Here is a 16123-nt window from a genome sequence, read left to right as displayed (position 1 = left end):
TAATAAAAACATGCTTTAATTAAATCTTAAAATAAAATTAAATCCTTCCCCAGATTATGTTAAATAGTTCAGATACTCTTCACAAAAGAGCAAAAAAACCTTAATTTTCAAAATTCTGTAACCTTCACTACCAAGGCAATATTATCATGCTTCAAACCACTAAGCATATGTGAAAGAATCAATTTACAGAGCATGACAAAATTTACAGTAAAAGTTCTTTAACAATTACCTGGGAAGATATGCTATTAGCTGCAGTTGACTTCCATCAATTAATTGGTTGTTTGAAAGGTCTAACAATTTCAAGGTCTGTAGAACGTTAATGGGTCTGTAAGCATTACAAAAAATGCAATTATGTTTTTAAATTGTTTTAAAATATTTACATTCATATACACACAACTGTATAATAAAATCAGTGTGTTCACACACAAGTGTCCCAGATCACACAAAATCTCCTTTGCAAGATTACCATGGTAATGGTAATTTAACCCACAACTGGAATTTAGTTTAATTTTTATCAGACATGTCATATAACTTTATGCATACAGGATATTAATCACAAAAGGATGACTTTAGCATTTAAAGCTAAGCCTCATACCTTTCTAAAACTGTAATATCATTGGAAGCAAGGTACAATTCTTCAAGTGCTGGCCACCCTGGAGCACACAGAAGAACCTAATAGGAAAACTTCATTTAGTATTAGTAGTATAACTGTATATATGCCAGAATCTGTGCATCATATAAATTTTACTTAAAACACATTCAAAGTATGCCATAACTATCTAAAATAAGCTATCTGGAATACTGTTTATTTCAGGTTTCAGAGTAGCAGCCATGTTAGTCTGTATCCGCAAAAAGAAAAGGAGGACTTGTGGCACCTTAGAGACTAACAAATTTATCTGAGCATAAGCTTTCGTGACTAACAAATATATTTGAGCATAAGCTTTCGTATTTTATTGCAGTAACCCTTCCTATTTAATAGTAACTATACCTCTGATCCTGTATCTCATCTGCTAGTACAGATAGATGGTAGTCACTAGGATTCCACACAGCTACAGGATTCACTGTTACTGGACTGGAATCCATATTTCAAAAAGAAAAGGCTGCAGGGGAACCGACAACATTGCCATTTAAATTGTAACTTCAGGATAGTGTCACCCATCTTCCCCCATTCTGTGAACCACCATTTTCCATTTGGATTTTCATGTTTGGTTTACAAAATCAAGAACTTGGGAAAACTCTAAGGTTAGCCAAACAAGGCTTTTTCTAAGATATCGGGCTCTGAAAAATCTCCACTATTTTCAGTGGAACTATGCCAAATTGGCTTAGCCTAGAAACCTCAAGATTTTATTTTAGTCCTGGATGGGATCTAATGCACAGTATTATTTCTGATAAAGGCAGGTTGACAATTTAATCTGTCACTTTTAGGCCAGGCTTATGCTAGGGAAAACGCCCACTGCTGATACCCCTCGGCAGCAACAAGTCATCTTCCTAGTGTACACAAGGTGTAAGACGAGGGTAACTAACAGGAAAAGCAATTTGCACGTTTCCATGCATGGAAACAACTCAGACTTTCATTTTCCTATGTTGTATCTGAGTTCATAGAAATAGGCTCTATACTACCAGATGTTTGTCTGCTCCTTTATAAATACAAGCATATTAAAACACCTACTATACAAAGTGATGCCAGAAGCACATTTCATAAAGAATCTCAGTATGGTTATATCAAAGTGGGTCAGTCACATAAAAATAACTTTAAAAAAGTCAGTGTTCTGATCTATATTAGAAAAGTTGCACCAGTATAACAAACTGAAAATCAGTTTGCACAAACACACACCCCTAATGCAGACACATTAGAACCAGGTTAAACTTCAGATAAACTAAACCTATTTAATTCAGTAATTTACCAAGTTACCAATTTAACCTGGTTTAAGTGCGTCCGCATCAGGGTTTCATGCCAGTGTAACAAGAATTTTAGACTGATTTAATTATACCGGTGCATCTTTTCTCTAATATAGATCAGACTCAGTTTTGGAAGATTATATGATCTAGTGTAACACCCTTACACTAAGTGTAAGCCCTTATTATGTTTTTACTGACCCATGTAACCAAATGACTAACAAATAAAAACAATTTACTTCATAAATGTAAGAAGCTCATTACCTCTGCCCATGTTACTCCAGTTCGATTAAGTGCCAGAACCCTCAATTTACTAAGTGTACAGGTTATAGAAGCAGATGGAAATTTCATCTTGTTTTCACTGTATAAAAAGAATAAACAGGTTCTTATTTCTACAGCATAAAACTAAATCACCAATTTAGAATTTCATATTTCAAAACAAAAAGGAACACATAAGATTAGAGAGGCACATTGTCAAGGACTTTATATATTTAAATATTTTCCAACCTATTTAGAAAAATGCCTTGGTAGTTTGAGTGCAAATTCTTTCCTTGCAATTAGTTAAAGTACTGAATTCCTTGCAATTTAGTTAAAGTACTGAAGCTGAAGGGGTTAGTTTAAGTACTGAAGCATTAAGGTGGGAAAAAGGAATTATTTGTTACCAGAAATAAAAGTGACAAGTCAAATGTTGGGCCTATCAGCCTTGACACTGTATCTTAGGAAACAGATTAAAATGAGGGTTGCAGCAGGAAATTCTTAAAGAGATTCATCTTATGACAAAATGTCATAGAGATTACCAGACCTACCCCACTTAATGCTCCAGTAAAGGATCTACATTAATTTGTCATTTTGTTAAAAATGTCTTTTTTATTGTTAGCAGCTAGACTTTGTATTGTACACTATTGGAAAAATGCAACTCCTGCTCCTATGAAATAGCGGTATAATAGAATATGGGCTCTTCTTGTAATGGGAAAGCTTTCACACCAGATATGTACACAAGAGAAGCACCAAAAAGAGGATAGGTATTTAGAAACTTAGCCACCCTTTTTAGCATACTCAGAACAGGAGGACTCCCCTATCAGCAATCCAGAATCTTTAGCCAGGTTCTTTCAATACCTTGTAAGAACATAAGCACGGCCATACTGGGTCAGACCACTGGTCCATATAGCCCAGTATCCTGTCTTCCAACAATGGCCAATGCGAGGTGCTTCAGAGGGAATAAACAGAACAACTAATTATCAAGTGATCCAACCCATCATCCATTCCCAGCTTCTGGCAAACAGAGGCTAGGGACACTTCAGAACATAGTTTTGCATCCTGAATAACTAATAAGTAACGTTCAGTGTAGTATGCTAAGGTTTTATTTTAACTTTGCCTTAATAAACTAATTTTTTAAAAAAAATTAGAACTAAATAGTATGCATAAATGCCAGAACATTGATAAAATAAGGATTTTAAGGACTCAGAGCCACAGAAAAATGCTGACATTAAAGAGCTTATTCATGGTGCCATAGTGTCCTTAAACTAACTCTAGGTCCTATTTCCCTCCAAGCATTTCTTTCCTCTGGGCTTGCATACAGAGGGAAAATTACCAGAAGAGCTATGTCAGTACAGCAGTATAGATATGCAGGTAAATCTCCCCATGTAGACAAGCATTTAGAGATTTGATAGCAGGGGCTTCCCCAGTTTTCATCTACTCTCACCCTCCCCGCACCAGAATTGTTTTTACTACAGTTGTGTATCTACTTCCAACCTTTTTAAAAAAAAATTGACAACTTCTGACAAAAGGGACAAATAAATCCAAAAATTCTGTTTGTGTCATAAGCACCATTTCTATACAATCCATTTGAATCATAACTCCAAAAAAAAGAAAAGGAGTACTTGTGGCACCTTAGAGACTAACCAATTTATTTGAGCATGAGCTTTCGTGAGCTACAGCTCACTTCATCGGATGCATACCGTGGAAACTGCAGCAGACTTTATATATACACAGAGAATATGAAACAATACCTCCTCCCACCCCACTGTCCTGCTGGTAATAGCTTATCTAAAGTGATCATCAGGTTGGGCCATTTCCAGCACAAATCCAGGTTTTCTCACCCTCCACCCCCCCACACAAATTCACTCTCCTGCTGGTGATAGCCCATCCAAAGTGACAACTCTTTACACAATGTGCATGATAATCAAGTTGGGCCATTTCCTGCACAAATCCAGGTTCTCTCACCCCCTCACCCTCCTCCCAAAAACCACACACACAAACTCACTATCCTGCTGGTAATAGCTCATCCAAAGTGACCATTCTCCCTACAATGTGCATGATAATCAAGGTGGGCCATTTCCAGCACAAATCCAGGTTTTCTCACATCCCCCCCACCCCCATACACACACAAACTCACTCTCCTGCTGGTAATAGCTCATCCAAACTGACCACTCTCCAAGTTTAAATCCAAGTTAAACCAGAACATCTGGGGGGGGGGGTAGGAAAAAACAAGAGGAAATAGGCTATCTTGCATAATGACTTAGCCACTCTCAGTCTCTATTTAAGCCTAAATTAATAGTATCCAATTTGCAAATGAATTCCAATTCAGCAGTTTCTCGCTGGAGTCTGGATTTGAAGTTTTTTTGTTTTAAGATAGCGACCTTCATGTCTGTGATTGTGTGACCAGAGAGATTGAAGTGTTCTCCGACTGGTTTATGAATGTTATAATTCTTGACATCTGATTTGTGTCCATTTATTCTTTTACGTAGAGACTGTCCAGTTTGACCAATGTAAATGGCAGAGGGGCATTGCTGGCACATGATGGCATATATCACATTGGTGGATGTGCAGGTGAACGAGCCTCTGAAAGTGTGGCTGATGTTATTAGGCCCTGTGATGGTGTCCCCTGAATAGATATGTGGGCAGAATTGGCAACGGGCTTTGTTGCAAGGATAAGTTCCTGGGTTAGTGGTTCTGTTGTGTGGTATGTGGTTGTTGGTGAGTATTTGCTTCAGGTTGCGGGGCTGTCTGTAGGCAAGGACTGGCCTGTCTCCCAAGATTTGTGAGAGTGTTGGGTCATCCTTTAGGATAGGTTGTAGATCCTTAATAATGCGTTGGAGGGGTTTTAGTTGGGGGCTGAAGGTGACGGCTAGTGGCGTTCTGTTATTTTCTTTGTTAGGCCTGTCCTGTAGTAGGTAACTTCTGGGAACTCTTCTGGCTCTATCAATCTGTTTCTTTACTTCTGCAGGTGGGTATTGTAGTTGTAAGAAAGCTTGACAGAGATCTTGTAGGTGTTTGTCTCTGTCTGAGGGGTTGGAGCAAATGCGGTTGTATCGCAGAGCTTGGCTGTAGACGATGGATCGTGTGGTGTGGTCAGGGTGAAAGCTGGAGGCATGCAGGTAGGAATAGCGGTCAGTAGGTTTCCGGTATAGGGTGGTGTTTATGTGACCATTGTTTATTAGCACTGTAGTGTCCAGGAAGTGGATCTCTTGTGTGGACTGGACCAGGCTGAGGTTGGTGGTGGGATGGAAATTGTTGAAATCAGGGTGGAATTCCTCAAGGGCTTCTTTTCCATGGGTCCAGATGATGAAGATGTCATCAATATAGCGCAAGTAGAGTAGGGGCTTTAGGGGACGAGAGCTGAGGAAGCGTTGTTCTAAATCAGCCATAAAAATGTTGGCATACTGTGGGGCCATGCGGGTACCCATAGCAGTGCCGCTGATCTGAAGGTATACATTGTCCCCAAATGTGAAATAGTTATGGGTAAGGACAAAGTCACAAAGTTCAGCCACCAGGTTAGCCGTGACATTATCGGGGATAGTGTTCCTGATGGCTTGTAGTCCATCTTTGTGTGGAATGTTGGTGTAGAGGGCTTCTACATCCATAGTGGCCAGGAGGGTGTTATCAGGAAGATCACCGATGGATTGAAGTTTCCTCAGGAAGTCAGTGGTGTCTCGAAGGTAGCTGGGAGTGCTGGTAGCGTAGGGCCTGAGGAGGGAGTCTACATAGCCAGACAATCCTGCTGTCAGGGTGCCAATGCCTGAGATGATGGGGCGCCCAGGATTTCCAGGTTTATGGATCTTGGGTAGTAGATAGAATATCCCAGGTCGGGGTTCCAGGGGTGTGTCTGTGCGGATTTGATCTTGTGCTTTTTCAGGAAGTTTCTTGAGCAAATGCTGTAGTTGCTTTTGGTAACTCTCAGTGGGATCATAGGGTAATGGCTTGTAGAAACTGGTGTTGGAGAGCTGCCGAGCAGCCTCTTGTTCATATTCCAACCTATTCATGATGACAACAGCACCTCCTTTGTCAGCCTTTTTGATTATGATGTCAGAGTTGTTTCTGAGGCTGTGGATGGCATTGCGTTCCGCATGGCTGAGGTTATGGGGCAAGTGATGCTGCTTTTCCACAATTTCAGCCCGTGCACGTCGGCGGAAGCACTCTATGTAGAAGTCCAGTCTGCTGTTTTGACCTTCAGGAGGAGTCCACCTAGAATCCCTCTTTCTGTAGTGTTGGTAGGGAGACCTCTGTGGATTAGTATGTTGTTCAGAGGTATTTTGGAAATATTCCTTGAGTCGGAGACGTCGAAAATAGGATTCTAGGTCACCACAGAACTGTATGTTTCATATTCTCTCTGTATGTTTCATATTCTCTGTGTATATATAAAGTCTGCTGCAGTTTCCACGGTATGCATCCGATGAAGTGAGCTGTAGCTCACGAAAGCTCATGCTCAAATAAATTGGTTAGTCTCTAAGGTGCCACAAGTACTCCTTTTCTTTTTGCGAATACAGACTAACACGGCTGTTACTCTGAAACTCCAAAAAACACACTATAAATCTGGATTACAAATTTTAAACACTCAAGGATTAAAACTTTATATCAGAGTAATTAAAAATAATTATCTTATTTTTCCTACTGATACTAGTCAAGGCCCTGTATACCCTGCAGCAAACTGGGCCTAAATCCTGCAGCAACTTCATTTTGGCAGCATTCTGGCGCTGAATTCTGCGAACAAATGGAAAATCACCAATAGCTTCAATTTAAAAGTTGGGATCTTTTTTTAAACTGAACTAAGTAGGAGAAGGAATACAGTCAGTAAACCATTCCTTTTTTATTTTGATATTAAATTCAGTTTATTGTATGTCACCGTCAAATTTCAGTTTGCCTCAGGTTTTTGTATTGACACAACTACATTGTAGAAATTGACCATGGAGCCCTTGGACGCTACTATGGGGACAACTGTGACTTTTGACACAGAGAAAGGTATGGAAGATTTTTGGTACCCAGGAGTCTTTTGGTACTGGGGGAGTGCATCTTGTCTTTCCCTACCCTTATGGGATAGGGGAAGACGCAACTTAATTTGGGAGTAAGGGAACCTGCACTCCTAATTCCCCAAATGTGGAAACCATGACAATAACCAGCAGCCATACTGTCCCTTATCCTAATATTTTGCTATTTCTTCCAACAATGATGGGTAACATTAGCTGAATATTTCTACTTAAAAAGGATCAGCTTTCAAAGTGTTAATGTTAATATTTAAACATGTTTGAGTTAATATACTCCATGCTGATGAACGGAGAAGTTTGTCTATGAGTTATGGTTTCAAGCTGTCTGCTTACAAACTCAGGAAGACCACAATGTATCAGTTCACATTTGGAGGTTTTCTTAGAGTTTGTGTCAGGGGGTTGCCCTATTTATTTAAATAAAAGTTAAGATTTCACAACATAATTCTATTGCAAATTCCTTGGCCATGAAATTATGGAAAAAATGGAGCCCCATCAGAAGTTGTTCTCCTGAGAGTAGGTTCCTCAGTGAAAACTCCAGTCTCAGCCTCTTCAACAATCAGCATGCGTGTATTACTCATGGGTGGCAGCTGGAGCCTCCCTTTGGACAGGCTAGCCCCCGGTTCTGCCCCCCCTCCCCGTGGCCAAAGCCCCAAGACACCCTGCCCGGAGGTGCCCCGAGGGCCCCCGCACACCTGCCTGAAGGTGCCCCAGACCAGTCGTGGTCATGCCATGCCTTCCCCACCTCCCCCCAAGCCACCTCAGGGAAAAGCGTCTTCCTGAAGCTTTTGATATATCCCATGCAGGTTCAGGGGCTGTTGAGGAGGTGGTATTTACTACACAGCTTCCTGGGTTCATCAGTAATCTCACTGGAGCCCACGTAGATTACTGATGAACCCAGGAAGCTGAATAGCACATACTGCCTCTCAGCTGCCTTGCAACCTGCCTGGGGAATAATAAAAGCAAAAATTTCCCCCACCAAACCCTGCAACCGGGGGTCCGGCAGCAGCCTTCTCCTGCCTATTATACCTGCCACCCATGGTGCAACTAGTTATAAACTAACTGGTCAACCGCATGTCTCATTTGGAACCAGAAGTCCGCAATGATGCAGCAACAGAGACCAAAAAAAAAGCAAATACAGTACCGTACTGTGTTAAATGTAAACTATTTTAAAAAGGGAAAGTTTAAAAAAGATTTGACAAGGTAAGGAAACTGTTTCTGTGCTTGTTTCATTAAAATTAAGATGGTTAAAAGCAGCATTTTTCTTCTGCATAATAAGTTTCAAAGCTGTATTAAGTCAGTGTGCAGTTGTAAACTTTTGAAAGATCATAATGTTTTGTTCAGAGTTACAAACAACCTCCATATCCGAGGTTTTCATAACTCTGAGGTTCTACTGTACCTGAAAAATACTACTAGACTCATACAAAATATAAAAAGGAGCACATCTCAAAGGCTCCAGTTTCCTCTGCCAAAATTACAAATACAAAAATTAGATTGCCCACAGAGCATTGAAGTCCCCTCCCTTCAATTCCCCGTCCATCTCATTTCTCTGAGATCTATTTCTAACAATTAGGCAGGCCTGAATACCCATATAAAAGTGAGATCTCAGCTCCCACTTAGCTGCCTCTACTCTTCTCCCCTAAGGGTGGGGGGTTTAATGTGCGTAGTAGGAATGTGCAAACACATCAATATTGTCATAGATATTTCCCAGCAGGTTTGTCACTGTGATCCACTAGCATTCTTTCAGGTCAGGTGTGGACTGGGTCCCAGAGAAATCAAGGCAGTGCCCCTGAAGCATTTGGGATACTTCAGTTTGGTGAAAGATGAACATTCTGAATAAAACATGATGCTCTAGATAAAAATCAGACTCTTGAACAAAAGCGTACTGGGACAATGGGGCGGGGGGGGGGAAATAAGCAGCACCAGGAGATAGAATCCCAAGACGCTAAAAACAATTCAACAAAAGGAAAACAAGTTTGTTTTAAAGCATTCCTACATTAAAAGAGAAAACTCTTTAAGTTATCAACTTTAGAATACAAGGAAAAATAGGTCTGGAAAAACAACAATGAAAATAGATAATTAATAAAATTAGCTAGTCTTAGTAGCTGCCAAATGAGCTCCCTCAGTGAGGATGAGAGTGTACATCCAAAAGGCTTGCAACTGTCACCTTAATTGCAGTAAGGTGGTTTAATGTTTTTCACTGTGAAATTCCATAGTGCCCACCTTCCCATTCTGAGTCAAAGGGATACTACCAACTTGATTTTTTTAAGTCTAGTTTCTAAGAGAGCACCCTTTAAACAGTATTTTTCTGAATATTTTAAAAATAGCTTTTCTATAAACCTTTTTAAGGGTTTTTCAGCCCCCTGTTGATGTTTACAAGGAATTTATTAGTCAATTTCCCCTTTGCCAAGTATATACTAGAAAATGATTAAATTGACAGTTCCTTATGTATAATCAAACACAGGAAGTAAACAACAAAAAAATAGAAGCAATCACAACAGCCTTAGGAGTTTCTTTCAACCACAGCAGTCTTATTGTCATTTGTAACAATAATATAAATACTCATTTTTGAGTCAGAATTGTGATTTTCTAGTATATAGTATTCCTTTAAAGCTTTGAGACATATAGACAAGACAAAAATGTCTACCCTAAACACTTTTGGAGAATTTGGTTTCACACAGTCAAACATCCTTGGGAATCTATTCTTTCCTTGATGTGACACACTATTGGAAGGTATCGCACATCCAGAAAAAGACTAGATACCTAATAAAAAATAAAAAAACAAAACAATTTGGAACAATTATGAAATGAAAAAAATATATTCATATATATACACCTGAGATCAAGACTTTCCAGATTCTGAACTTGACAAGCAATATCTGTTACTTTCTCCCAGGATGGCAAAAGATTTTTTGATAGATTTATACTCCTGATATCTGAGAATTCACTTTAAGAAAAATGTATCAGAATTCTGAACTTTTTTCAGAGAACGGAGGTACAACTTTACAACTATTGTGTTCTTGAACCAAAATATAGCAGAGTAAGTCTGTCTAAGCTAACAGATACTACTGCTCAGTTACTCCTAGTTTGTATCCTGGAATCTGTTACAGAAATAGTACATTAAGACTTATAAAACAACTCAGTTCTACAGGTCCAGAAGAGTGTTTATGTCTAGAGTAAAGAATATATAATTCTTATTTGTTCTTTTAGTAACACGGTGTACAATTCTTGCTATGTATTTTGAAAACATAACCACAAAATGTAAGAAATGAAATGTATTATTACTGATTACATATTCACAGCCACTGATGCCCATGAATAAAGTGCTTCTCCAGTAACAGCAGCAATTTTTATGGCCGTATCTACACTAAATTTTTTCTTTGCTACCACCAATGCAGCGCTTCTGATAAAAGATGGTAGTTACCAGGGTAGATTTGATTTAAATCACGATTAAAATCACTAGTCAGGAAGACTATTTAATCATGGATTTCTACATAAAAGCGTGTTCTTGTTGGTTGTTATAACCTTAATACATATTCTTCACAACTCAGAGATAAAAGTAGGTTTCATTTTTAGAAGGTACACACTATACATGTTTTAAGTGATTTATTCTGAAAGCTTTTCACATTAGTTTTACATCAGAAAATGAATGATTGTTTGGTTATTTCAATTACTAAAGGTAATTGAAGCAGATATTTATGAAGTTATTGGGAGTTGAACTACCTCCAATTCAACAAGTTAATCATGAATATTTGGAGGAGTTTCATGCCATGCTGGATTAGAAGGAGGACATCACCAGTCAGACATTTAAATTGTTTTATTTAAATAAAACAACAACGTTATGTATTCTGGATTTTTTTCTTCAACAGCAAACATAATATTTTAACAAAACAAGCATATGAATTTTTGAATTTAGTTAAACATTCAAATATTTTAAAATCAGGGTTGTTTTTGTTAAAATTGTTTTTAGCAAATAGTTAATGATTTTTTTTTTTTTAAATCCCAAGAATTAAAATAGACAATGTTAGCCAGGTCAACATGAGAAACTTAAAATATTGGCTTCTGCAGCTAACTCAGTTGTCTTCACCTTCATTTTCCTGTTTGTTCATAATCTGGAAAAGAAAAACAAGCTTTCCTGCTTTTTCAGGTCCCAAATGATTTCTCAGTTTGGAATGAATTAGTCCAAAGGAAGAAAATAGTCTTTCTACGCCAGCAGAAGAAGCTACTGTTGTTAAAAGTGAGATCATCATTTCAACAGTCTCTGAATCCGATTGTTTAAGGGACTTCCACCAGTTCACTGGTGTGACTTTCTTTAAAATATCATCAGCAAACATATATTTCTTGAATGGTTCACCCTTAGCTCTGAAGTTTATCACAGTTGGCATTATGGAGGGATGATTGCTGGATGTCCATGTCATAGCCAGCTCCTCTTCTTCAGCAGTTAAGGTTTGACTCTGATACAAAGTATCGAGAATATTTGCAAGAAAATGAGCTGGAGATAGTGCTTGTCCAAGTCGTTTTTTAAAATGCTTGTAATTGAACTCTGTCACTGCATATTTCTCTTTTTAAGAACTCACTCAATTCCTTTCAAATTTCAACAGCATCAGCAATAAAACAGCTACTTCCCTGCATTTTGGTCCAGGCTACAGAAGTAGGCTTCAGGGTACCCAGCAGGTGTTCAACATTTCTCTTAAGCCCAATGTTGAGACCTTTGTGAACAAAATTGTGTAAAAAGAAAAGGCACTGTCACAGCCAAACTGTCATCAGATTAGGCCAGTTCTTGATGTAGTGCTCAAAACAGTCCACTACGGAGTTCCATCGCATGTCTTGTGGGACAGTTAGCTAACTGCTGCAAAGTGGTTGTTACAGAAGTATTTTGCAATTTCAACATTAGCTTTTATTTCTGGAACACTGAAGTCTTTAGCTAGGAGGTGCATCAAATGAGCACTGCAACCGTATGTTAGTAGCTTGGGACTCTCTTCTAAATTTCTTCTCATCTTTGATATATTTGCAGCATTGTCTGTGACCAACCTGCGTACCAGACATTTGAATATTTTTTCCCAAGTTTGTTATAGCTTTTACTGCTACTTCTTCCAAGTATTCTGCTGCATGCACATTTCCTGATGTATCAATTGTTTCTGTAAGGAAGACATTCCCTTCTGTTGTTACACAAGCACAAACAACAGAATTATTGTGGACAATGCTCCATCCATCAAGATTCAGGTTAACAATTTCACCCTTTAGACCTTTTGCACACTGCTCAATTTCTCTTTTACACACTTTATCCAGCAATTTGCCTCTGACACCTGCTCTGTTGGGTGGACTGTATCCTGGTCTTAATGACTGAACCATGTTAATGAAGTGTGCGTTCTCAATTGTACGGAAAGGAGAGCTTATTGCATAAACAAACGGGGTAATTTTTTCAATCAATTACCTCTTTTTATAATCTGCTGGTTCTTATCACAAACTTATCTATGGTTGATAGAGATTTTTTTTCCTTTTTGCCACAGATGATATACTGTGGCTATGTGACATACATGATGTGACTAAAACACTCTCACTGGCAGGTAACTCTGAAACTATAGAAAATGATGGTGATCTTGAAGTTTGATAGTCTTCAGAATCCTGTATGTTGACAATGGATTCTCCTAAACAAAATAAGTCAATGCAATTATTTAATTATTATTACCATACTGCTCATTTAGTATTACTCATTGCATTCACCGACACTCAGTACTACTTTAGAGGTGAAATTGTAAAAGGATTATCTGCCTATTTCAGCTATTTTTTATCACAACTGCCACTAAAATGCAGCTGTATATTTTTTGCTCAAACATGAGAATTCAAGAATAGTCCAGAAGGAAGACAGGCAGTCCTTAAGAAAGGAGTATGAAATAAAAAATAGTTTACCAACCCGAAGATCCTGCCTGTTCAGACATGTTCCTTTCATCATCTTCAATGCAGCTTCCTCCTGAGAAGGAACATTTCTCATGATGTTGTTTCATTCAGGCAACCAGGCCTTACATTTCTTTGTTGCACTGTTTGCATTTTGCACACATGCCTGTCTTACCCACAGGTAGAGGAACTTCATTAAAATATTCCCAGACTGGGTCTCTTTTACAGCCTGCTGCCATTATAGGTTTTCCCTTCTAGCGAGAGAATGGTATGGTAGATCTCAAATCAATGAAGGCTACACTCAGAAAGACCTCAAGACTTCTGGAATGTGCTGCTCAAACAGTTTCACTTTTGTTTCTACTGCCTGCCCCTCCCTTCTCACATTTATCTCCAGACTTCTTCTCCTTGTCCAGATCTGTTCCACTCCCAACAATCTTCTATTCATTGCACTTTTTGAAACTTTGCACTTTTAGAGAAAGGTAAGGGATTGACTCTGTGTACACAAATTTGCAGAGGGACAATAGGGTTGAGGTCTGTTATTTCTCACTTTTATATATTATTTATTTATTTAAAAATGTTTTTGCTGTTAACAAGCATATTATCTCTGGAGACACAAATCCACAGTTTGAGAACTGCAGAACTAAGCAACTCTGATGGTATCTTCTAGACTGAGCACTGAGTCCCTTAGGGTAGATAGAAAAATTAACCTAAAGAATCTATGCAGAAGCCCCTGGAACCCCATAAAATTGGGTCCCTAATCCATGAATTATTGTAACCCATTTACAAAACTTTTCTTAAACATTACATTAATATATTGTCTCATACTATAGAATTGGAATTTTCCATGAATTCTATTCCATGATGAGATATCTTTGAGCTCTAATGTATCTTAATTACAACTACTTGTGCCCATTATTATGGAATTTCTACCATTCAAAAGCATTTATCATTAGAGGACAGACTGAATAAAGCTCCTAAATTTAATAAAAATGAACTAAACTGATTTGAAAAATATGTAAATGTAATCCCTTAATGTCTGCAGATACACCTGGAATGCTTAAAGCATGTGTTTGATTTATGTAAATAGTAGCACATAATAAAACACTTTTAGAAAAGGATACTAGGACATGTTCTGCTGATTTCCTCTTTCTGACCAGCATGGCTCACTGCACATTCGCTCACTGAGATGTCTACCAATTTGTTCAGTTGACTACATGAAAAAAATACTGAATGTTAATTTATATACAAACAGAGAAAAACAGAACAGATTATATATTGTATAAAAGCACCCAGATATTAAATCTAAACACTATGCATTTTACATTCTTTTTACAATTATTACTATACAAACACTATATTACCAGATAGTGGTATCACCTTCATCTAAATCACAGAAATGCTCCCATGTAATACCCCTCAGCAACTTTACAGAACAATTTGTAAAAGCAGCAAAGAAAATGATCCTATCAGATTTAAACCACACAGAGTAATTCAAGTATGCAAAATTTAGTAATGTAATTTGGAACATCCAGGCTCTTACAAAAAGTGCTACAGGAATCTTAATTATAAATTATCAGTACCTTTGGTTTTAAGTCTCTTCTGAAAAAAAAATGGTATTTTCAACTGTTCAGTAGCCTCTAATGACATTTGTGGGAGGGGGTGAATTGATTCAGTATCAGCTTACAGGAGAAGAGTGCCATCTACTGAATCAAGACCACCCAACTGCTGCAGGAGCTCCATGGAGACACCAGCATATGTGCAGCCCATTCCATACACCACACCAATTATCAACAAATAACTAATTTCCTCCTCCTCTTCTTTCCCAGATAGAAGAATGAGAGCCACTTAGAATAGGTGAAGACAATTCCTCATTACTGGTACTGTGGGCTTTCAACCCTTGACTTTTTTATTCACAGAACATAGTCACCACTGAGCTGAGTTGATACCGACATTAAAACACTAACAAATCATACACCATACAACAATCATAGAACATTAACATGAATTTTAAAAGGAACCCATTAATGTGTATGACAAATGCTAATCTCATGATAAACTACATTCCCTTACTTTAGCCCTCAAATTGCTGTCATTACCTTTTGTTGTGTGAAGTCAGACTGTGAGCACCTAGGAACTGGGATCATGTCTGATTAGTCTATAAAACGTAATGCAAATTGTGGTGCTATATTAATAAGTTTCTTGGATATCTCCCAACCAAGATCTGACAAGATCACAGCTTGAGGTGGTATACTAATATGAACTAAAACCTCACCAATTAAGGTACATATTCTCCAACGGAAGCAAAATATAACTCATTACACATGCATAGGAGAGGAGCACTAAAAATTGAAAGAGTTACACCTTTATATATCAAAAAGCTTTTAGAGTAATTATGGCCCAATTTATATAACAAACAAATAATTGCAATATTAAACGTAATGGTCTTTACTTTTGCCAGCCTGCATAAGGCTACTGGCAAGAGATGCATAATACTTACATATAGTAAAGATGTTAGGGTGAAAGATGTTTTGGATGCATAGTTTTAAGAAGTAACATTGTCAAGATAGCCATTAAAAGAAATTCCTCACCTGTGTTACTACATCTTGTATTAACTAAACATGAAGAGCTTTACAAATCTGATTTACTGTTCATCATGAGGGTTTGGGGCATTTAATTCAACTGGAACAGTGAAACTAATGAGTTTCAGCTTCTGTCTCCAGATCATTTCACTTTCTGGTTTTTATACGCTCTAGCATAATGTTGTTGAGTTTGAGTTCACAATTCTAGACAAATGTTTAACCCCCCACAGAAAAAGGTCCAGCAAAAAACAAGAGATATAAATGTTTAATGAAAAGGTTACTCTCATAAGTTTTTAAAAAACATATGCCCAAAAGCTATGCTACGGGCTCAAGTCAACCAATCCCCAGAGTCTGTGAATATTTAATACAGAATCATGGTTATAACTCCCAGACAAAAACTGTTAAAATACAGTTAATGCTGAGAAGGCATATCAGTAATTCAGCGTAAAATATGTTACAGACATGCTGCAATTATCCCAAACCAAGTGTTCTCAA

At 37.9% G+C, this 16123-nt stretch overlaps 1 protein-coding gene across 1 annotated transcript in view; it reads right to left on the bottom strand.

Annotated features, from left to right (window-relative positions):
- TBCE (tubulin folding cofactor E) overlaps positions 1-16123 on the bottom strand; it is a 55897-nt gene that overhangs the window by 16218 nt on the left and 23556 nt on the right. The window contains exons 5-9 of the mRNA XM_084622186.1: positions 14171-14259; positions 9991-10090; positions 2161-2257; positions 596-672; positions 230-325 (exon numbers count right to left, since the gene is read on the bottom strand). Coding sequence (XP_084478312.1) covers positions 230-325; positions 596-672; positions 2161-2257; positions 9991-10090; positions 14171-14259 — 459 coding nt within the window. The remainder of the gene's footprint in view (positions 1-229; positions 326-595; positions 673-2160; positions 2258-9990; positions 10091-14170; positions 14260-16123) is intronic.

Source organism: Lepidochelys olivacea (assembly GCF_965140295.1).
Source record: "Lepidochelys olivacea isolate rLepOli2 genome assembly, chromosome: 3".
Lineage (NCBI taxonomy): Eukaryota > Metazoa > Chordata > Testudines > Cheloniidae > Lepidochelys > Lepidochelys olivacea.
Note: the sequence above shows the minus strand (reverse complement) of the source record. Positions and strands in the feature narration are given on the sequence as shown.